The following is a 24396-nucleotide window of genomic DNA, read 5'->3' on the forward strand; positions in this document are numbered from 1 at the left end:
GTGGTATATTAAATAAAATATGTCTGTGTTTTCATGCTACAAGGGAAAATATGGTAAAATCTCACAGAATTATTAAATAGCCTAGGCTGATGGTACTTATTGGTATAAGCATTCTTTTTTTTTTTTTTTTTTTTTTAATCTGAGATTTCTTTTTTTTTTTTTTTTTTTTTTTTATTAACTTGAGTATTTCTTATATACATTTCGAGTGTTATTCCCTTTCCCGGTTTCCGGGCAAACATCCCCCTCCCCCCTCCCCTTCCTTATGGGTGTTCCCCTCCCAACCCTCCCCCCATTGCCGCCCTCCCCCCATAGACTAGTTCACTGGGGGTTCAGTCTTAGCAGGACCCAGGGCTTCCCCTTCCACTGGTGCTCTTACTAGGATATTCATTGCTACCTATGGGGTCAGAGTCCAGGGTCAGTCCATGTATAGTCTTTAGGTAGTGGCTTAGTCCCTGGAAGCTCTGGTTGCTTGGCATTGTTGTACTTTTGGGGTCTCGAGTCCCTTCAAGCTCTTCCAGTTCTTTCTCTGATTCCTTCAATAGGGGACCTATTCTCAGTTCAGTGGTTTGCTGCTGGCATTCGCCTCTATATTTGCTGTATTCTGGCTGTGTCTCTCAGGAGCGATCTACATCCGGCTCCTGTCGGTCTGCACTTCTTTGCTTCATCCATCTTGTCTAATTGGGTGGCTGTATATGTATGGGCCACATGTGGGGCAGGCTCTGAATGGGTGTTCATTCAGTCTCTGTTTTAATCTTTGCCTCTCCCTTCCCTGCCAAGGGTATTCTTTTTCCTCATTTAAAGAAGGAGTGAAGCATTCACATTTTGATCATCCGTCTTGAGTTTCGTTTGTTCTAGGGATCTAGGGTAATTCAAGCATTTGGGCTAATAGCCACTTATCAATGAGTGCATACCATGTATGTCTTTCTGTGATTGGGTTAGCTCACTCAGGATGATATTTTCCAGTTCCAACCATTTGCCTACGAATTTCATAAAGTCGTTGTTTTTGATAGCTGAGTAATATTCCATTGTGTAGATGTACCACATTTTCTGTATCCATTCCTCTGTTGAAGGGCATCTGGGTTCTTTCCATTTTCTGGCTATTATAAATAAGGCTGCGATGAACATAGTGGAGCACGTGTCTCCTTTATATGTTGAGGCATCTTTTGGGTATATGCCCAAGAGAGGTATAGCTGGATCCTCAGGCAGTTCAATGTCCAATTTTCTGAGGAACCTCCAGACTGATTTCCAGAATGGTTTTACCAGTCTGCAATCCCACCAACAATGGAGGAGTGTTCCTCTTTCTCCACATCCTCGCCAGCATCTGCTGTCACCTGAGTTTTTGATCTTAGCCAATCGCACTGGTGTGAGGTGAAATCTCAGGGTTGTTTTCATTTGCATTTCCCTTATGACTAAAGATGTTGAACATTTCTTTAGGTGTTTCTCAGCCATTCGGCATTCCTCAGCTGTGAATTCTTTGTTTAGCTCTGAACCCCATTTTTTAATAGGGTTATTTGTTTCCCTGCGGTCTAACTTCTTGAGTTCTTTGTATATTTTGGATATAAGGCCTCTATCTGTTGTAGGATTGGTAAAGATCTTTTCCCAATCTGTTGGTTGCCGTTTTGTCCTAACCACAGTGTCCTTTGCCTTACAGAAGCTTTGCAGTTTTATGAGATCCCATTTGTCGATTCTTGATCTTAGAGCATAAGCCATTGGTGTTTTGTTCAGGAAATTTTTTCCAGTGCCCATGTGTTCCAGATGCTTCCCTAGTTTTTCTTCTATTAGTTTGAGTGTGTCTGGTTTGATGTGGAGGTCCTTGATCCACTTGGACTTAAGCTTTGTACAGGGTGATAAGCATGGATCGATCTGCATTCTTCTACATGTTGCCCTCCAGTTGAACCAGCACCATTTGCTGAAAATGCTATCTTTTTTCCATTTGATGGTTTTGGCTCCTTTGTCAAAAATCAAGTGACCATAGGTGTGTGGGTTCATTTCTGGGTCTTCAATTCTATTCCATTGGTCTATCTGTCTGTCTCTGTACCAATACCATGCAGTTTTTATCACTATTGCTCTGTAATACTGCTTGAGTTCAGGGATAGTGATTCCCCCTGAAGTCCTTTTATTGTTGAGGATAGCTTTAGCTATCCTGGGTTTTTTGTTATTCCAGATGAATTTGCAAATTGTTCTGTCTAACTCTTTGAAGAATTGGATTGGTATTTTGATGGGGATTGCATTGAATCTGTAGATTGCTTTTGGTAAAATGGCCATTTTTACTATATTAATCCTGCCAATCCATGAGCATGGGAGATCTTTCCATCTTCTGAGGTCTTCTTCAATTTCTTTCTTCAGAGGCTTGAAGTTCTTATTGTACAGATCTTTTACTTGCTTGGTTAAAGTCACACCGAGGTACTTTATATTATTTGGGTCTATTATGAAGGGTGTCGTTTCCCTAATTTCTTTCTCGGCTTGTTTCTCTTTTGTATAGAGGAAGGCAACTGATTTATTTGAGTTAATTTTATACCCAGCCACTTTGCTGAAGTTGTTTATCAGCTTTAGTAGTTCTCTGGTGGAACTTTTGGGATCACTTAAATATACTATCATGTCATCTGCAAATAGTGATATTTTGACTTCTTCTTTTCCGATCTGTATCCCTTTGATCTCCTTTTGTTGTCTGATTGCTCTGGCTAGAACTTCAAGAACTATATTGAATAAGTAGGGAGAGAGTGGGCAGCCTTGTCTAGTCCCTGATTTTAGTGGGATTGCTTCAAGTTTCTCTCCATTTAGTTTAATGTTAGCAACTGGTTTGCTGTATATGGCTTTTACTATGTTTAGGTATGGGCCTTGAATTCCTATTCTTTCCAGGACTTTTATCATGAAGGGGTGTTGAATTTTGTCAAATGCTTTCTCAGCATCTAATGAAATGATCATGTGGTTCTGTTCTTTCAGTTTGTTTATATAATGGATCACGTTGATGGTTTTCCGTATATTAAACCATCCCTGCATGCCTGGGATGAAGCCTACTTGATCATGATGGATGATTGTTTTGATGTGCTCTTGAATTCGGTTTGCCAGAATTTTATTGAGTATTTTTGCGTCGATATTCATAAGGGAAATTGGTCTGAAGTTCTCTTTCTTTGTTGTGTCTTTGTGTGGTTTAGGTATAAGAGTAATTGTGGCTTCGTAGAAGGAATTCGGTAGGGCTCCATCTGTTTCAATTTTGTGGAATAGTTTGGATAATATTGGTATGAGGTCTTCTATGAAGGTTTGATAGAATTCTGCACTAAACCCGTCTGGACCTGGGCTCTTTTTGGTTGGGAGACCTTTAATGACTGCTTCTATTTCCTTAGGAGTTATGGGGTTGTTTAACTGGTTTATCTGTTCCTGATTTAACTTCGATACCTGGTATCTGTCTAGGAAATTGTCCATTTCCTGAAGATTTTCAAATTTTGTTGAATATAGGTTTTTATAGTAAGATCTGATGATTTTTTGAATTTCCTCCGAATCTGTAGTTATGTCTCCCTTTTCATTTCTGATTTTGTTAATTTGGACACACTCTCTGTGTCCTCTCGTTAGTCTGGCTAAGGGTTTATCTATCTTGTTGATTTTCTCAAAGAACCAACTTTTGGTTCTGTTGATTCTTTCTATGGTCCTTTTTGTTTCTACTTGGTTGATTTCAGCTCTGAGTTTGATTATTTCCTGCCTTCTACTCCTCCTGGGTGTATTTGCTTCTTTTTGTTCTAGAGCTTTTAGGTGTGCTGTCAAGCTGCTGACATATGCTCTTTCCTGTTTCTTTCTGCAGGCACTCAGCGCTATGAGTTTTCCTCTTAGCACAGCTTTCATTGTGTCCCATAAGTTTGAGTATGTTGTATCTTCATTTTCATTAAATTCTAAAAAGTTTTTAATTTCTTTCTTTATTTCTTCCTTGACCAGGTTATCATTGAGTAGAGCATTGTTCAATTTCCACGTATATGTGGGCATTCTTCCCTTATTGTTATTGAAGACCAGTTTTAGGCCGTGGTGGTCCGATAGCACGCATGGGATTATTTCTATCTTTCTGTACCTGTTGAGGCCCGTTTTTTGACCAATTATATGGTCAATTTTGGAGAAAGTACCATGAGGAGCTGAGAAGAAGGTATATCCTTTTGCTTTAGGATAGAATGTTCTATAAATATCCGTTAAGTCCATTTGGCTCATGACTTCTCTTAGTCTGTCTACATCACTGTTTAATTTCTGTTTCCATGATCTGTCCATTGATGAGAGTGGGGTGTTGAAATCTCCCACTATTATTGTGTGAGGTGCAATGTGTGTTTTGAGCTTTAGTAAGGTTTCTTTTACGTATGTAGGTGCCCTTGTATTTGGGGCATAGATATTTAGGATTGAGAGTTCATCTTGGTTGATTTTTCCTTTGATGAATATGAAGTGTCCTTCCTTATCTTTTTTGATGACTTTTAGTTGGAAATTGATTTTATTTGATATTAGAATGGCTACTCCAGCTTGCTTCTTCTGACCATTTGCTTGGAAAGTTGTTTTCCAGCCTTTCACTCTGAGGTAGTGTCTGTCTTTGTCTCTGAGGTGTGTTTCCTGTAGGCAGCAGAATGCAGGGTCCTCGTTGCGTATCCAGTTTGTTAATCTATGTCTTTTTATTGGGGAGTTGAGGCCATTGATATTGAGAGATATTAAGGAATAGTGATTATTGCTTCCCGTTATATTCATATTTGGATGTGAGGTTATGTTTGTGTGCTTTCATTCTCTTTGTTTTGTTGCCAAGACGATTAGTTTCTTGCTTCTTCTAGGGTATAGCTTGCCTCCTTATGTTGGGCTTTACCATTTATTATCCTTTGTAGTGCTGGATTTGTAGAAAGATATTGTGTAAATTTGGTTTTGTCATGGAATATCTTGGTTTCTCCATCAATGTTAATTGAGAGTTTTGCTGGATACAGTAACCTGAGCTGGCATTTGTGTTCTCTTAGTGTCTGTATGACATCAGTCCAGGATCTTCTGGCCTTCATAGTTTCTGGCGAGAAGTCTGGTGTGATTCTGATAGGTCTCCCTTTATATGTTACTTGACCTTTTTCCCTTACTGCTTTTAATATTCTTTCTTTATTTTGTGCGTTTGGTGTTTTGACAATTATGTGACGGGAGGTGTTTCTTTTCTGGTCCAATCTATTTGGAGTTCTGTAGGCTTCTTGTATGTCTATGGGTATCTCTTTTTTTAGGTTAGGGAAGTTTTCTTCTATGATTTTGTTGAAGATATTTACTGGTCCTTTGAGCTGGGAGTCTTCACTCTCTTCTATACCTATTATCCTTAGGTTTGATCTTCTCATTGAGTCCTGGATTTCCTGTATGTTTTGGACCAGTAGCTTTTTCCGCTTTACATTATCTTTGACAGTTGAGTCAATGATTTCTATGGAATCTTCTGCTCCTGAGATTCTCTCTTCCATCTCTTGTATTCTGTTGGTGAAGCTTGTATCTACAGCTCCTTGTCTCTTCTTTTGGTTTTCTATATCCAGGGTTGTTTCCATGTGTTCTTTCTTGATTGCTTCTATTTCCATTTTTAATTCCTTCAACTGTTTGATTGTGTTTTCCTGGAATTCTTTCAGGGATTTTTGCGATTCCTCTCTGTAGGCTTTTACTTGTTTATTAATGTTTTCCTGTGCTTCCCTAAGTGTGTTCATGTCTTTCTTGAAGTCCTCCAGCATCATGATCAAATATGATTTTGAAACTAGATCTTGCTTTTCTGGTGTGTTTGGATATTCCATGTTTGTTTTGGTGGGAGAATTGGGCTCCGATGATGGCATGTAGTCTTGGTTTCTGTTGCTTGGGTTCCTGCGCTTGCCTCTCGCCATCAGATTATCTCTAGTGTTACTTTGTTCTGCTGTTTCTGACAGTGGCTAGACTGTCCTATAAGCCTGTGTGTCAGGAGTGCTGTATACCTGTTTTCCTCTCTTTCAGTCAGTTATGGGGACAGAGTGTTCTGCTTTCGGGCGTGTGGTTTTTCCTCTCTACAGGTCTTCAGCTGTTCCTGTGGGCCTGTGTCTTGAGTTCACCAGGCAGCTTTCTTGCAGCAGAAAAGTTGGTCTTACCTGTGGTCCCGAGGCTCAAGTTCGCTCGTGGGGTGCTGCCCACGGGCTCTCTGCAGCGGCAGCAACCAGGAAGACCTGTGCCGCCCCTTCCGGGAGCTTCAGTGCACCAGGGTTCCAGATGGTCTTTGGCTTTTTCCTCTGGCGTCCGAGATGTGTGTGCAGGGAGCAGTCTCTTCTGGTTTCCCAGGCTTGTCCGCCTCTCTGAAGGTTTAGCTCTCCCTCCCACGGGATTTGGGTGCAGAGAACTGTTTATCCGGTCTGTTTCCTTCAGGGTCCGGCGGGGTCCTGCCGCTCCTGGGCCCTCCCCCACGGGAGCCCAGAGGCCTTATACAGTTTCCTCTTGGGCCAGGGATGTGGGCAGGGGTGAGCAGTGTTGGTGGTCTCTTCCGCTCTGCAGCCTCAGGAGTGCCCACCTGACCAGGCGGTTGGGTTTCTCTCTCACCGGGTCTGGGAGCAGAGAGCTGCTGCGGGCCGGGATCCGCGGGTCAAGCATTCTTTTTTAAAAGAACTATTATATTGACTTAAATAAAGTTTATGTCAAATGCGCTTAAAATGCTAAGAGCGGCAAGCCCGGCATCTGCAGTACACAAAGGTTTTGTGCTTCATTTTGCGGTTTCCTTCCTTTTTGAGATTTTCATGAAAGACCGTGAGGGTTTAGAAAGTTGGCCTAGCTCTTTAATGAAGTTGAACTTTCAAATAATTTCAACTCTAAAATTTTGTCAGAAGTCAGATACATGAAAGATAAAAGGGAACTATGTATTAAAAGATACTAAAGTGTTATAACAGTCAAATGCAATGTGTGATTCATTGTTTGCAGGGTCAGGGATTAGAATCACAGACTCACGCACTCTAGGCCAGTATCCTATGCTAAGTTACTTCTCAGTCCTTGTTTCTTTGAAACAGTGTCTGGATGGGTAGACTTGGTGGGTCTAGAGCTCTCTGTATAGCATAGGCTGGCCCTAGATTCATTATCCTCCTTCCTCTGCTTTTGAAACTACAGACATGAACCACTATGTTCAGCAGACAGAAATGTCCAGAGAAATTTAAATATGGATTATATAGCAGAAACTATTCTATTGATATTATGTTTTTTGGCCATCATAATGATAATGTGGCTATGTAAGGAGCTGTCTTTCTAACAAGATCCATGGTAAAATATTTAGGAGTACACTTGACTACAAGTCTATTTGTGTTCATTGTATTGTTTTTGCAGCTTTTCTATTGGTTTGATATATAGTAGAGTCAAAAGTTATGAGAGATGTTATATAAGGCCTTTACATTAACATGTTTAAATGATAGTTTTAAAATATTTTAGTTAAGTAAATAGAATATGTTTATTAAAATTGGATTCATCTGTTTCTTTTTGTCTATAAAGGTTCTAGAAGCCATGTTTAAAATTTACTAGAGAATTTACTCTTTACTTCTACTGGACAAGCTGCTGTGAAATGCAGAGGTCGCAGCCTTTATAAATAGTTGTACTGCAACTTTACACTACAGGGGGGCTTTATAGCCGTTAGTGACCATCTTATGATGGAGTGGACTGTCTTAACAGTATAGTTTTCTGCTGTTAAAAAGCATTTATGAGGGGCCGGGGATTTAGCTCAGTGGTAGAGCGCTTGCCTAGCAAGCGCAAGGCCCTGGGTTCGGTCCCCAGCTCCGAAAAAAAGAAAAAAGAAAAAAAAAAAGCATTTATGGTCTAGAGAGATGGCTCAGTGGTTATGAGTGAGTGCTGCTTTTCTGGAGGACCCAAGTCCAGTCCTAGCATCTATATCAGGTCACTCACAACTATCTGTAACTCTAGCTCAAGGAGATCCAGTTTATTGTCATGATCTCCATGGGCATCTGCACTCAAATGCGCATGTTCTTTTTAAGTGTGTGTGTGTGTGTGTGTGTGTGTGTGTGTGTGTGTGTGTACATGTGCGCACGCTTACTCCTGTGTGTGATTGTCTCCACCTGTAATTCCATAACCAAGAAATTGAGACAAACAGATTGATTATAAATTTGAGATCAGCCTGGACCACATAGTGCAAACCTGTCTGCAGAGGCAGGCAGATCTCTCAGGATAGCCAGGGCACTACAGAGAAATCTTGTCTCCAAAATCAACAGCAGCAAAAAACAACTCAGATTTATGCCAGAGCTGCCATTCAAGAATGGAGTAGACAAAGATGAGTTTGTGTCTGCTAACTTCTAAGGATTTTTTCAACACTCAATTTCCTCTTTTCTTCTCTATGGTCTGTGATTCTAATGCATTTTAGAATTTTTCATTTAATGACAACGTAAGACATTGAGAAGAAAAATACTAATGATGAAATGCAATTAATAAAAACTGATATGCAGATCATTTCCACTATTGTGACTTGGGAGAAATAAAGACTAAGATTTTATCTGAAAATAGGATTTGGAGATTTTGCGTGCCTATGGTGGAGCCCGAAGCCCCGAGCATGCTGGGCAAGCACTGTACCACTGAGCTAGCCCTAGCCCTGGGTATTTTAAATAGTCTCTCATTATGGAAGCTCCTGGCCCTCCAATCTCAGCCTCACAAACGCTAAGATTACAGACACCACCACCTCCTGGCTTGCAGATAGGATTCCAGGAACACAACTGCATTTAGAAGGAGATCCAGGGCATGCATTGACATCACACAGAAGATAGATGACAAGGAAGCATGGGACTGCCCATCTTCAGAGTCAGAGTCTATCAGATTGGATAGAGTAGAGGCTAGGCATACATGTGTATGTGTTGTAGGTTCAAAGGTTCTTGCTGGGGTTTGTTTTTCCTTCTCGAGTAAAATGTCCTTTGTAAAGAAAAGAGATGCATTCCAAAATGTATATAATCTAGGCCTTAACATCTAATTAAGGTATGTATGCACATAAGTTATTTTATCCTACAAAGAATCATTTGGGACATTCCCATTATCTTATTTTATAACTCTAAGCACCGTTAAGGCTGGACAGTTGCAGAGGCGACCAGGTAGCTGTAAAACAGAAGCCAGTGAAGTTCAGGGGTTGCAAAGCTTTTAAAGGCATTAATTAGTTATATTGAGACATAGCCACACTCTAAAGATGGGGTGACAGAGTATGTGGAAAGGAGGGCACTGCCTTCCTGGTAGGTGAAAATGTATGGTGTTTCAGTTGTGAAGAGGAGGTCTCTAGAACACTGTAGTGGGCATGGCTAAGCCTAGGCATGATGCAGAGAGCCATGAGGGTGACAGAGTTCCAAATGAGATGCTTTCCCGAGGAAGGGCATGGAGAGAGAGAGCACGCAGTAAGTTATGCCTCCAAATGTCTAATGGGTTTTTGTAGTCACGTCGTCACACACTGTCCCTGCTTATTTCTGCCAACAGTTTCTGCCTGTGTACATGCACATTCGCGTTCTGGTGGCTGCTTATCTGTTTCAGACAGGGTATGGGCATTTCTCTTACTTTTGGATCAAAGGAGATTTCGGAATTCATAGAGTATGTCAGGTAAGAATGCAGGCAGTTATTCTGTCTGTTAAGAAAGTATAAATATGACTTTCTCTCACTTTGAGGTCGTGGGTCATTAGGATTTATGAAATATCATCTTCAAGTTTTTGTGTTAAGTGTTTAGTAATTTGAAAGACATTTTTAGTGGTGGGAGGAAAATGGAACCTAGATGCATGTGTAATAGTGCCAGGGCTGGAAGAATCAATTAATACGTACTGATTTCTGCCTCTTGCTAAGCAGTTTCTAAACACTACTTTCCCTCTATTGCAACCCTGAGGTAGCCTCAATCATAGGTGGGAAGAGAGGCTCAGAGGGGCTAAAAGCTCTATCCAGAGCGACAAAGTCAGCAGACAGGACTGAGAGAAGCCAGCTCACACTCTATATTCTATTGATAAATTCAAACTGTATCCAAACAACTGTAAGGAAATCACAAAGATTTTTGAAAACTTGAATGATATTAATGGGCAAATCAACATCCAGCTTTCCTTGAGGAACTGAGTCTCTGCCTGTAAAGCATAAGCCTAGGAGGGCGGGCGGTGTGTGATTTCTTCCTCCCTCTCTTTAAAAAAATGGCACCTGTAGGCACAGGACAGCTCGGGTGGTTCTTTACTGCAATTTCATTAGGAAATGCAAAAATGTTTTATATCAGCCTCTTTAGTGATTGTGGGGCCAACGAAACTTTGGGGATTGGTAAAATACATTTGTAAAGTCATTATTTGACTCATAAGTATATTACTGTATTTAGGTAAATTTGTCTTTGCTTTCCATGTGTATTGTGAATGAAAACCATTTTCTTCTCCATTTTCATAGGTCTTATTTCGTCTCAATTTCCTGGTTGTGGTGTTATGTATCGTAATGGATCGACCATATCAATTCTATTACTTTGTCCCCTTGGTCACCGTGTGGTTCATGGTCATATATATCACTTTAGCACTGTGGCCACAAGTAACCCAGAAAAAGGCGAATGGTAAATAGACTGACTTACTGATGTCAATAAATATATGTTATCACTGGACTAGATTTCCTGTTAGTTTAAAGCTATGTTTCACTAAAAGATGTAGTGTGTGTGGTTTTAGGATTTTTGCTTTACAACTGTTTCTAAACTAATACAGCCAGATAGCTTACTACAGACGGACACTACAGAACACTGGTTTACATTTAGAGTGTGTGTTTTCCTCTACTAGGAAGGCACTTGTCAGGCTGCCCTACATACAGCAGAGTAGTGAAGGTATAAGCAGGCAGAAGCCATGTGGGTGAGAGGCTCTTCCCACATTGTGCTCTGTTTGTGTGGTTTCTTATCTATGTGGAGAGTCTGAGTAGACATGTACTCTCAAAGCCTTCATGTTTCAATGCGTTTATAGTTTGTCCTCTGCACAATTCTTTAGGTACTATTGTCAGCGTATTTACATATAAGGAACCAGTTCCCTACCTGTAAGGTTGACATTTCCAACCTTATCCTGATCTTACCGATCATGTTCAAGTCAGGCCACAGCTGCTTATCTTAATGTAGTTTCCCCATGATCATGTCATTCAAATGAAATTTTCTAGGTTTCATTTTTAAAAAAATAGAGAATTGGTTCTAATATTAAAGCTGTATTTGACTTTCAACTTTAATCTTGCTAATAAATTTTTCTTTTTAAGTTTCATTAAAATGTTAAATAAGTTTCAGAAAAGTTTTAAAACTTGTTAGTATCTCTGGACAGTCTATAGATTTAGAATACAGTTTGTCTATAGAAACAGTACATTAAGGAAAATGCATAAACTTGGAACATGTATGTTGAAGTATGCATATGTTAATGTACCTTGTGGTTAAATCTAGTCGACTAGGGAGTGTACACCTCCTGGAACTTTATGTTTAAGCAGTGGCAGTGTTACATATGCTAGTATTTAGCCTGAGTTTGAACATTGCATTGAACATATAGTTGTATACTCAGTTGAAACACTCGATAGTACATGGGTGTAATTGCATCCTAGAGGCACCGGAAGTGTGCATCTCCCGTAATGTGCAGGGGTGAGGGCTGTCAGTCAACCCTGTCAGCCGCTTCCCGCACAGTGGTCCACCACTGGTCTCTTTGCCTTACCTTTGACTTATGCCCTAAACACGTTTACAGAGAGCAGATTCAAGGCTTCTTTTGAGAAACATTCACAATACAAAAACATTAAACAGTGTCCACAGTGTGTTCACTAATATTTAGATTGCTTTGTATGTTGCATATTTTCTCTTTTAGGAAATGGTTTCTGGTATCTCGGCTTACTGTTGAAACTAGCCTTTCTGCTGCTGTGCATATGTTTCTTGGCATATTCTCAGGTGTGTATGGTCTTCTCAGTTTATGTTTACAATGTCTTGAAGTTTGTCTACTAAGTATGTGAGGAGAGCTAGAGTCTTTCGTTAGCCTCATTTTTAATGACCTAAGTGTCACTGGCATGAGTGCTCAGTGTACTTGTTTGAGACCCAGTCTACTTTCTTCCCACAATTTTTGTTACAGGAATAATTGTAAGCTCTTCCTCTGGCAATTGTTCAAGATCCATTTGACTTGACCTTTGATGAATCAAACATTTATTGAATGCCTCTTAGGAGACATGCTCTAAGTGAGGATCGGAAGTCTCTGGACAGAATTTGCAGTGTAGTTCGTGCACTGTGCATTGCATCAAACTGTTTCTTGGCTTTTCTTTAAGTGCACAGAGTAAAACTGAGAGAGTCAAATGCACTTATTGTGCATAGGGTTTGAGAACTTCGTCTGTACTTAGTTTACAGGACTTGGGTCAGTTTTGTACTTCTGACCTTATATCCTTTATTTTGATGGTTGAGATTTTCTGTACACTTAGCAGAATGGCGGTCTGTTATCTGCTGGTTAAATCCATCAGGCAGACATACTATTTGGGTATCACGATACTCATAACAAAATATTTTAATTTGAATAACTATAGCTCTGACATAAGCTGCAGTTGGCTTACAATGCTCCATTTTGCATAAAGCTGCCTCAAGTGTAAATGTCCATTTACGTTTTGTTATGTGTGGATAGGGGTATGAGCTAATTCTTCAGAACCTTTCGGGGAGGCATTTTTAGGCTTTTGTACTTATTTTCATATTTAGAAGTATATAATAAAACATTTTTGTTTCTTCATGGCATCCAGTTTTCTTTTCCATGAGAGATACATCAAATAATAAAATAAAACAAGGCAAATGTATAAAGAAATAGGTAACAATGAATACCCAGCTTTCTGTGGGTACATTTGAATGGAAAAAGGGAAGTTGACCCATCATTAAATATTGAGAATGAGAAAACTTCCCTAGCTCTGGGTCATTGTGGACCCCAGACAAGGAAAATAAAGTACCTAGTTCAGAGCACTCACTCTTCGTTCTGCTCACTGTACAGCACACTAAAGTCAGTGCTCAATAACTTTCTTATCGGTAATATAATAAAATATTTCAATTAGAAATAAAATTTTAAATTACAAATGCATTTATATCTAGATATTCTTCATATATAGTTGCTAAGATTATATGCTTATATTCAATAGATCCAGACCTGTTATGTTTTATATATATATGCTTGCTTATATCTATATTTGAACACTATTTATACACGTATAATCCAGGGGGCTTTATTTTGCAATTCTTAAGAATGAATCTACATTTTCTGTGGAGTAAATCTTGATATAGTTCTTTTATGTGCAGTTGACATTGTGGAGAAATGTAAATAGTTGTATTTTCTTAAAGTAATGAATTTCTTCTGACACAAGGACTCAGTAGTGTCTGAAGTATTATCTTCATATCTCTCTTTGTTTTGCAGTAATCATTTCTTAGTAATCCTTTTTTATGCTGTTGCAGTAGGTCGAGCAATGGGGCATTCCTTAGTAGAATTTGCTGCCATTCTTTAGTCCATACTAAGGACTCGTTCTCTTTGAAAGGCTTCATTAATGTGCAGGAATGTCCCCCAGACTTCTACCCCTTCGTTCTCACATTCTCTTGCTGTCACATTAATAAGAGGGTGCCATTCACTAACTGGACAGAGTAGAACTTGAAACTGTGGCTAGTAATAGCATTTGGGGATGGCTGATTGGAGTGACTAATTCAGGGGGCTCTTTCAACTGTAATAATTATAGATAATTAAAGACATTTAGAGGAAAATAAATTAAATTTTTACCTTAATCAGCTGAGGTGTTTTGTATTTTTGTGTTTCTAACCATTAAATATAAGAATTTTTCGATATTTGATTAAACTACTTAATAGAATGATTTTCTAATTACTAGGTTTTTTTGTTTTTGAAAAATATTAAATTTTTTGGCCACAGCTAAAATAAATTTACTCTTTTTGAAATGAAACCAAGTTTTCAAAAGAATTGAACAGAAGTTAAGAAAGTGAATAGTCTTTGTTTAATCCTAGCTTAACAATGTATAGATGATAATGGCCTGCAAAGCGAGCACTGACCTAACTGGCTGGATTCTTTTTTTTTTTTTTAGGGTGCGTTTGAGAAGATCTTTTCTCTTTGGCCACTTTCCAAATGTTTTGAACTGGAAGGGAGTGTGTATGAATGGTGGTTCAGATGGAGGTTAGACCGTTACGTATGTATTTACTTTGTGATATCTTCATGCCTTAAATTATAGTGTTAGAAAATTATCTGCACTCCTGTCTATTTCTGCTTAGTTTCATACAAAGAAACTTGTTGAGAGTTTGTTAAAACAGACTACCCATGAGCCTTTTCTCATGACAGCAGAAAATAAGTATGCATCTCTCTCAGCAGGGAAATAATTTAAGTGTTGTCTGTAAAGGGGCCTCTGACTGACAGTTGTAATTTTTTGGTGGTTCACATATATGTGCTCTACCATTCAGAACACTATTCATTGATTTTCATGATATGTCCTGAGTTTCACAAGATGTTGATGTTGAGAAGTGTGTCTTAAAGAAAAGCAAACCCCTGAGCAACCAAGTGTTTTCGGTCTGCTCTCAACCCTAAAACCACTATTATAATGGGCTTATTAAGCTCCACACAGTGTAGATTTGGTGATAGGCATGCAAAGCAGCAGCAGCCACAACATGGTGAGTGACTCCACACACTTAACTTGAAATAGTTCAGATACTTTTGACTAACAAAACGTAAACCTAGCAGAGCACTCAGTCAGTGCTAATTACTTTACCCTTCTGCTCTTTTCTTTCTATCCTTCACCATCTTTCAATATGCCTTGATAGCTATTCTGTGTTATCCCTGCTTTCTAACTCCTGTTTACTTCCCAGGATAGTTTATTGCATCTCCAAGCCACATACAAAGAAAATGTCTCTGCTAAAGCCTCAAAGGGCCTTAGCAGATAAGCTGCTAGGATGTGCTTATCTTGGTCTGTTTGGGAAACTGAAACAGAGCAGGATCACCTGACTGGCTCCCAAACAACAAAGCATATTTCTTACAGTTCCAGAGACTGGGAAATCCAAGTTTGCGGTGATGGCAGATTTAGTGTTTGGTGAGGGCCTGCTTCCTGGATCATGGGCGGCCATGTTCTCACTGGAAATGGTCTCTGGGGTCTCTTTTATAGGGCACTAACCCTGCTCATAAAGATTACACCCTCATGACCTGACCAGTTCCCACATACCCACTTCAAAACTCCAAATTCCACATGGGAATTCATTTTCAGCATAGGAGAGGGTCTTTGGGGGAGGGGTGGCACAGAAGTCCAGTCCATTGCAGTGATAAATCATATTATGGTTATTTATATAATTTTGGTTTTTAAAGAAAGAGCTGTGTGCTTTCTTCCCCCCCCCCATGTTGTTTGATATTCATACTTTCCTAAATGTAAGTTTTGGGACTGTTGTTTGGTTTGATTGTATAAAGTATGTTTTAATGTTTTAGAGAATGTTTGAAAGAGTTTGGTATTGTTGAGGTTGGAGATGTAGCTCAGCACAGGGGTTTGTGCTTCTCAGTATAAAGCCCTCGGTTCAGTCTCCAGTGCCTGAAGGTATCAGTGCCTTCCTTCCCTTGCGTGCGACGCAGAGGCCTTGGATAGGAGCCTCTGACCCTGCTGGATGCTTGCTCTCCTGGCTGGCCCTCTCCAGCATGTGCTGGCTCTATTAGACGTTTGCTCTTCACAGCGCCCGGAAATCTTAAGCCTCTAGCCACGTGCTTTTATAAATACAGTTTTACATATCCTAGGGTGGTTCTAGGATTTGAGAAGTAGCTCTTCAAAACCAATTTCTGTGTATTCCTCAGGTCGTCCTCCATGGGGCTCTGTTTGCCTTCATTTATCTGGCTTTGCAGAGACGGCAGATACTTTCTGAAGGAAAGGGTGAACCTCTTTTTTCAAACAAAATCTCCAACTTTCTATTGTTTGTTTCAGTAGTGTCTTTCTTGGTAAGTTTCAAAATATAAGTTTCTAATTTTCTAAAGTTTTAACTGATAGAGAAAATTAACCTTTAAATAAAGGTTAATTGTAGTTTAAATGAACACATTAAACTTTTTACAGTTATTTTTTCTAATTAATGTAAGTTCTAAATAGAATGTATATATAAGTTACCTATGAATACTAGCTGAGAGTATAGTAAATAAGAATTTTAAAAGTTAAAATCAATTTGGGAAAAAATTATACCATGTACTATCTGTCTATCGATCAGTTGATCGATCTATTTACCTGTTGGGGAATTGGAGGGAGGGTTTCTCTGTGTAGCCCTGGCTGTCCTGGAACCCCTCTGTAGACTACAGATCTGCCTGCCTCTGCCTCCCAGAGCCACCACTGCCACCACCCAGCTCCATGTGCTCATTAATGTGAAAAGCCAGCAGTCTATGATGATGACCAGATTACCAGAAATGCCCAAATATCTACCCCCCTCTCTCTTTCTCTCCCTCCCCCCATGCTTTCCCTGCTTAGGCAGTTGATGCTACTAAAACAAGTGAATGAACCTCCAGAGAGCTTTTTAAAAGAAGTTGTATTTATTTACATTTCACTTGTCCCTCTTCCCAGTCTCCCCTCCACAAGCCCCCTTCCCACTCCCTCCCCTTTGCCTCTAAGAAGGTGCTCCCCCACCCACCCACTCCCATCTTACCCCTCTAGCATTCCCCTTTGCTGGGGAGAGCTTTTAACAGTACTTTTTATAGCAGAGTGAGCTGCCATGTTGTAAAGAAGAGAACCACTAAACCATTCTAGGCCATGTCTGTTTAAGGGTCAGCTGTTTGGGATCTGACTGTGCATTCTTATTTTAGACCTATTCCATCTGGGCTAGCAGTTGCAAAAACAAAGCAGAGTGCAACGAACTCCACCCTTCTGTGTCTGTGGTCCAGGTAATTCTTTCTTGACTTTTCTCTATACTTCTTCATACTGTGCAGCCCAGGCTGGCCTCCAGCTTATGAGCCTCTTGCCTCAGTCTTCCAGGCAATAAAATCATGGCATTTACCACCACACACAGCTCCAAAGCATTATCTTGATTTAGACAACTTTTCACTTAAACATTTTTTGTAAGAATATAGTATTCAGAAGTAAAGAGGTAAGAGTTCAAACCCTAGAAAATGTAGGGAAGTTACCTAATCTCCAAGCCTTGTCTTTCTCTACAGTAACAGAGATATTAAGACCACCCTCAAAGGGTTCTTAGAGCTCATGTTTGAAAAGTATGCATTTAAGCATTTGTAACTTAGAGCAGGTTAACTCCAGGACTGGGTGATGACTCACTTGGTGAGACGTTTATTGTGCAAGGATTGGAATTCCATCCCCAGTGCCAGGCACAGCAGTAGCACCTAAATCCCAGAGGGTCCCTAGAGCTTGCTGGCCAGTCTGCCTAGCTGAATTGGTGAGCTCCAACCTCAGTGAGAGACATACCGCAGGAAAACAAAACTAAGGGCAGTAGAGCAACCCATCTGTCCTACGCACAGGCACATACACGCACATTTGCAAACAATTACATCAGACACAAAGCATTTCAACAGTCTCTTCTCGTTTTGCCTTTTTCATATTTGCTTGAATTTGTTTAACTTCATTACCTATTGTGCTAAGTTCCGTGTTAATAATAAAAGTATCAAACAAGATATGACACCTGTTCTCACAAAACTTATGATTTAGTGAAGATGTGGACCAGTATACATTGATTCATCTGTCTCAGTGTTTTGTAATCATTTAATAATCTTTTGATTATTCTGCATGTTAGATGTTCTGGCAATGACCAGATCCAGCAGTTTCTATCCTTACAGAGCTGACTGTCTCTGTAATAAGTTATTATATTAATCACATAATTATGAATAGAAGTATATCATACCTTATAAGAATATATATGTGGCCTAGTTGGAAGACAAAGGAGGTGGGGTCAGGGATCATGGATCATTTTCCTGAGAAGAGAGAAAATGAAGAAACAGTTGGAAAGACCCTCTCGGGCAAGGGAACATGACACATTTAAGGAACTTTACACAGGACACTGGAACTGGAATTCAGAGAGCTGAGATATAAAGATGTGTGGGATAGTTTCTCGAAAGGGGTCAGAGTGTACTGAGGACTCAGATTGGACCTACAAATCAGAAGGACAGTTGCAGTCATTATAGGGTATGATCATAAGTGTGCGAACAGTAGGTATGATTGCTTTGAAATCATGGGTGTTTTTCCTAACCTTTACTGATGAAAGAGCAGGGGTTTGGAAGGAAATTGGGCCTTAAAATCTAAAGGATGAGTATCCAGCCCGGACGGTCATGAGAGGTTTTGGAGTGTCTCCCAGGCCCTGAGTGTTCTTCAGTGCAGGGACTGTTTGGTTTATTCTCAGCTCTGTGGACTGCAGCGCGCACAGGCGAGGCATCCTCTAGACACGATTAGTAATGAAATGTTCAGTGATGTCTCTGAATGCCATTTCTATTACTTCTGCAGACAACAGCTCTACTTACCAATAGCTCTTTGTACGACTTACAAAATGTCATGGCGGTGACTCACAGGGTGAGGGAACATTAGCGCTCACAATATAGCAGACAGAACAATTTAAGAAGAGCAGACAGAGAGAATGGCTGCAAGCAGAATAATACCAACTCTTTCCCACTTAGCCACCTCCACATGCCCGTATATCTGAAGTTACCTTGGTGAGAAGACCATAGCTTCTTCCTTGTAGGGTAAAAGAATGGACAAGGAAACATTAGTTTTATTGGCTGTTTGCTTCTTTTTAAGACTGTTTGTTCCATCTTGTGAATGCTAACAGCATCAAAGAACTTGAAATGTTATAGACACATCCTTCCAACCTGACTGCATGCTTATTCTTACACGTGAGCAGAGGGTGTCTGTCTGTCTATCTGTCTGTCTCCTAAGAAACCGAAAAAGCAAAAGACAGATATATAGATGTCATGAAAGTATATACATATCTGAGGCAAATCCTTTAGGATCTGAAAATATTTCCCAGCCTAACTCTTCCTACCCCCTCTCATTATTAGAGAGAGAGAGAGAGAGAGAGAGAGAGAGTGTTTGTGTATGTGTGTGTGTGTGTCTGTGTGTGTGTGTCTGTGTGTGTGTCTCTGTGTGTGTGTGTCTCTGTGTGTGTGTGTGTGTGAGTGTGTGTTGTTGTAGCAAGAAATCAAACCCAAGGTCTGGCAGGTGCTCAGCAAGCATATCACCATTGAGCGTACCCCTCACCAGTGTCATATCACCATTGAGCGTACCCCTCACCAGTGTCATATCACCATTGAGCATACCCCTCACCAGTGTCAGATGTTGAATCTGAACTTTGTGGTTTTTCCCTTTCAGACTTGATAAGAATTTCTAACGGTGACTAGCTATAGAACTGCTATTAACCATAAAGAATGTATAGAAAATGATTGTTATACTACCCAGGAAGTTAAAATACTAACCCAATTTTAAATAGCATTATGTTCATTTGAAGCATATAATGACCTCCCAGTGTGCTCTCTGTGGTTATTATTTCTTTGACTTTTCACTTTCCCTTACTTATTAAATACCAGATAGAAAGGAGGGCAGTGGCTTGTTATGTACTCTTCCAGATTGCCTGTTGCTCAGCCTAGTGGATTGCATGCATATATATCCATCTTTCTAGTATTTTAGAATTGCTAATTATAATAGCACAATAAACAGACATGGGTCTCCCCTTCTTGATCTTTGCCTCTAACAGTGTAATGCTAATTCTGTTAACTATGCTAAAAGTTTCTTTATAGATCTTCACTGTGTGCCTCAATTAATACCTACAGAAGTTTTCATTCCCCATCCCTATTTGTGTCGATGAGAAATCAAACCAAGTTAACTCCCTTTCCTCAAATTCCAAAACTGGCACAGATAGGCCAGGGTGATAGGTCTCTGATGCCATTGCTACAAGTATCCCTCAGTTGAATTGTGTCTGAGAGTTCCTTCCAGTCAGATTAGCCACATGCCTCCTTTCACCTCCTTACCTCTGCTTTCCAGAGAATGCCTACATCTTGTGAGTGAGGCATGGGGTAAACATCTCTCAATAGAAGTTCTTTTCTTATGTTTAAATGGTATTCAAACCCTTTGATAGGAGAAAGTTTTGAAAAGATAATGATGAAAAATACAATCTCTTTTTTAATATTTTGCTCCTTTGAAAAGAAAATGAATTCTGAGGATAGCACTTTGCTTAATAAACTGGTTGTTGGATATGAAACTGTGAATTAGAATTTTAAAAATGTAAGGAAGGCTGTTCTACCTTGTGCAAAAAGATACAGGAGATGGGTAACAAGTCAGAAGCCCCCAAACTGGAGATTATGTTGGAGTAAAAATCCAGACAGAAAACTACTGCATATGAATGCTGTGTAGGATGAAGTCATCTCTCAGGCTTTGCAGCAGCAACCTGACCATATTCATGGCCCTGCTGTTTCCCAAACACACATCCCTGTCAGTGGAGGAAGGATTGCGTTCATTGGATTTCTGTCACTGTGACAAAATACTCAGGAGAAGCAACTTCACGGAGAAAAGGCTGACTTTAACTCAGGATCTCCTGGGTTTCATGGAAGTTTGTAGGTCTGTGCATCTGGGTTGTGAGGCAGAGCGCCCTGACTGAATGTGGCCTGTCAAAGCTGCTCGCCCCATGAGGCGGAGAGGCAGAGCTGGAGAGGAAGGGCCAGGAGAAGGCGTGTCCCCTTTGATCCTTATCTCTTCCTAGGCCCCATCAAGCAATAGACCATCTGGCCAGCCATAAACTGACCAGTGTGACTCCATTTTAGGGACCCTTCATATGCAAACCTAAACAAGGCATCTGAACTATACAAAGAGAAAGAGTGGCCACCGGGCAGACACTGCATGAGTGAAGCCAGAGTATGTTAACTTCACAGAGTCTGGTGTTGGCGGTGAATAGCATGTTCCTCGTTATGCATAAAATAAAGCAATTCTCTTAGTAACCACACCACTCTTCATTGTACAGATCATGTGTCGAGAATCCCAGCTTAGATCCACTCTAATCAAAATGCCCTACCAGTATTTATCAATTAAAAATTATCAAATTGCAGAATATAAATGTTAAAGCATCACTCAAATCCTTTTAAATAAATGTGTTGTTCACGTTTACTTGTTTGGGTTTCCCTTGTAGATCGTAGCCTTCATCCTGATAAGGAACACCCCTGGATATGCCCGCTCTATTTACAGTTCATTTTTTGCTTGGTTCGGAAAAATTTCACTAGAGGTTGGTACTCTAATATTTTGCTGAGTGTATGCATTCATCTATGTGTGATTATGCAAATGTGCAAGTCCGACACACTGTTTTAGACTAAAGTCATTCTAGGTGAATAGTACATTGAACAGCCATAAAGCATTTGGGAAGATTTTTAAAGACTTTTTAAACAATAGCTAGATGTAGGTCTCTGTCAGAGCATTCTTCACACTCTTGAATAAGAAGAAAAGTATTAAACTAGATATAAATGAATTCACACCGGGGAGATTTTGACTTTTTATTCATCTCCATAATTATATATTGCTGGATTGAGATTTCTAATGTTTACTGTAGTAAATGTAACTTTTATATGACCGGACACTGTGGGAAGATAGTCAAATTCATCACAGTGTGAGCTATAAAAGATAAAATTATCAACAAAATCAATTTAAGCCATGGGGTCTGAGGCACATTCTGCAGACCCTGACCTTTATTATTGGAACTAAAATGCTTTCGACTGATCCATAGTGCAGTTATAACAGATACATTTTAGAATGTGAGATGTATTGAGTTACTTTTTTTAAACAGGGCAGGTAAGTTTCTCCAAGTTTTCTGACCAGGATTCCATCCTTTTCCGAGTCTCTCAGTTAGCAGGAGCACAGCAGGCTTTAGGGCCGCGGTGAGAGTGAAGTGGGCTGGAGAAGCCCGCAGCATCATCGCGTGTTTAAACTGGGAAAAGTCATGACTTGCTCACCCGTGCTCTGTGCACGCCTAACTGAAGTGTTTCTGTCCTAGCTGTTCATCTGTCAGTACCACATATGGCTGGCGGCGGACACACGGGGCATCCTGGTACTCATCCCCGGGAACCCGACGCTCAACATCGCCGTCAGCACTTTCATCTTCGTGTGCGTGGCGCATGAGATCTCGCAGATCACTGCTGACCTCGCGCACGTGGTTATTCCTAAAGATAACCCGGCCCTCTTCAGAAGGCTGGCGTGTACACTTGCATTCTTTGCCGGACTACTTGTCTTATCCTCCATTCAAGATAAATCAAGACTGTAGGCTCCTGAAATCCTAACAGCAAACCCCTCGGGCTTACTTTGCATCTGCCTAGACAAGAAAATCATCTGTGTGAAGATATTAATGACTGTGTAAATATAAACATTTGGCAACGGGACAGTCTTGTGATGTCCGTTGAACTTGTGTGATTGTATATATCAACACTGTGTATATCCAATGTGAAATGCATACAAACAATGAACCAAGCTGCATCGTATAGAAGTGCATGTGGAAAACACTTTTCTACCAGATTAGTGTCTCCATTTATAGTGATTCTAGTTAGCATATGAAGGCAGGGAATGATGGACTTACCAGTAAACCTAGTAAGTAAGTTAATTAGCTTAGTGACACCACTGTGTGTCTTGATATCCTCTGTGTGCTAATCATTGTGTCTGCATCCGTACACACAGAACCTACTCCTTCACAGACAATTTAGTACCGAAGTGACTTGCAGTGTTCTTTTCTGTCACATGTGCAATGCTGTGGAATGAGGAACCGTATGTCTTTAACCCATATGTATTTATATCCGCTGTGTGTTTCCTGATGTGATTTTTTTCCTAGCTGTGGTTCGCAGGTGTGTAAGCCTAATTCTTTGTACACTTTGCCCTTCAGAGTTGTTCTAAAGCTCTGTGACAAGGTTTTGTTATTGTGAATGTTGTTGTTGCTTATTTTCAAAAAGGCCAAATTTTCCTTTCAATCCAAACAGTCTATTTCTTTTTCCTAATCTATACCAGGATTTAAAAAAACAAAAACAAACATAACAAACAAAAAACTACCCTGTGGGTCCATTAATGTTTGCTGGCCACTGATTAAGTAGTGTATATTATTTCCAATGTTTGGAAGTTTCTTTATAGCCATTTGGTATTCCCTATTATGTCCTCATTTTTTAAAAAAATATTTATCGATCTGAACCTGTACAGCATAGTGAAGTTCCAAATCCTTTGATTGAAGTGTATGACCATAGTAGAATTTCGAGTAAACTGCTGATTTTTAACAATAAATGATCTGTTCAGTTTTTTTATAAGCTAACTGTTAGAGGTTTACATTTATTTATCTGTTGTACAGATCTGATTATGATTTTTAATGTATAAAATATTGCACTTATTTGCTTTTATTCTGTGTGTGGTAAGATATATGTTCTGTTCATAGTATGTGACAATAAGAAGTAATTTAAACAATAAATAAACATTCAGTGGATGCTTATTTTTGTATTGGCAAAGTATCAAGCCATGTGTGTTTTTTTGTTTGGGTTTTTATCAATTTTTTTTATTCACTCTGCTTTTCAAACCCTTAATATGTAGAGGGAAGTCACCCAGTTCTTGTTGGGAAGAAGTAATTGAGTTCTTAGGGCTCACGATGATAATCTGTCTTCTAACCAGGGAATTTAAGCATTGTGGTTTATTGGTACCTTTCTTTAAAAGTTTCATACTTCTCAAGCCTTATGTGCAACTGATACATTCCCATTAACTGGGAAATATTTATTCAACAGAAATGTGCTTTTCTCTTTCTCTTCGTCTGCCCTTCCTTAATCTTTTGACATTTCCCAGATAGACAATTGTAATGATTCATTGCTCTGTCTCCTGGACGGCAGCTTCGTAAGCAGAGAATCGTAGAGTTATAAATCAAAAACTCCCAAGCACCGTGCTCACATTATTCTTGCACTTGTAGCTTGCCAATGAACAGAGTGCATTTTAATTTAGCTTGTAAGTATTATCACCTGAAGAAGGCTCTTCCCGATGAGCAACTGAAGGAGAAAGATGACCGTTTCTCTCTGTGCTTTGAAGGCAACTGTCTTTCAGTAGTGATGCCCAAGAGAAGGCTAAGTTTTTCTATTCTATTTGAACTCAAGCTGAAAACTTGAGAAGCCCTGTTTCTTCATGGCATGTTTTATTAAGTTGTAATTTTTAAGATAGAACTATATGTAATAATATAATTAAAACATTGTGTGTCTGTGCCTCTGTGTGTGTGTGTGTGTGTGTGTGTGTGTGTGTGTGTGTGTGTGTGTGTGTGTGTGTTTCATGTACACTTGAAATCCACAATATCTAATTTGATTTAGCCTGTCCTCTGGATAAGAGGGTATTGCACAATTACCAGAAGAATGGCATCTGTGTTTGGTAAAGGAATTGTTATTTCCGCCATGGTGTCGATACTGCACCTGATTCTCTATATCAGGCTGCTCTGTGTGCTAGTGAGTATAGAACACAAAGATTAAACTCAGATTTTTCTCTAGTAGGAATCAC

The 24396-nt window shown here is 39.8% G+C and overlaps 1 protein-coding gene across 1 annotated transcript in view; it reads left to right on the plus strand.

The window, feature by feature from the left end:
* Casd1 (CAS1 domain containing 1) overlaps positions 1-23382 on the plus strand; it is a 92017-nt gene extending 68635 nt beyond the window's left edge. The window contains exons 11-18 of the mRNA NM_001402046.1: positions 9424-9543; positions 10354-10510; positions 11772-11851; positions 14008-14109; positions 15744-15884; positions 16731-16808; positions 21038-21130; positions 21893-23382. Coding sequence (NP_001388975.1) covers positions 9424-9543; positions 10354-10510; positions 11772-11851; positions 14008-14109; positions 15744-15884; positions 16731-16808; positions 21038-21130; positions 21893-22159 — 1038 coding nt within the window. The 3' untranslated portion in view covers positions 22160-23382. The remainder of the gene's footprint in view (positions 1-9423; positions 9544-10353; positions 10511-11771; positions 11852-14007; positions 14110-15743; positions 15885-16730; positions 16809-21037; positions 21131-21892) is intronic.
* The last annotated feature ends 1014 nt before the right edge of the window (positions 23383-24396 follow it).

Source organism: Rattus norvegicus, chromosome 4 (genome assembly GCF_036323735.1).
Source record: "Rattus norvegicus strain BN/NHsdMcwi chromosome 4, GRCr8, whole genome shotgun sequence".
Taxonomy (NCBI): domain Eukaryota; kingdom Metazoa; phylum Chordata; class Mammalia; order Rodentia; family Muridae; genus Rattus; species Rattus norvegicus.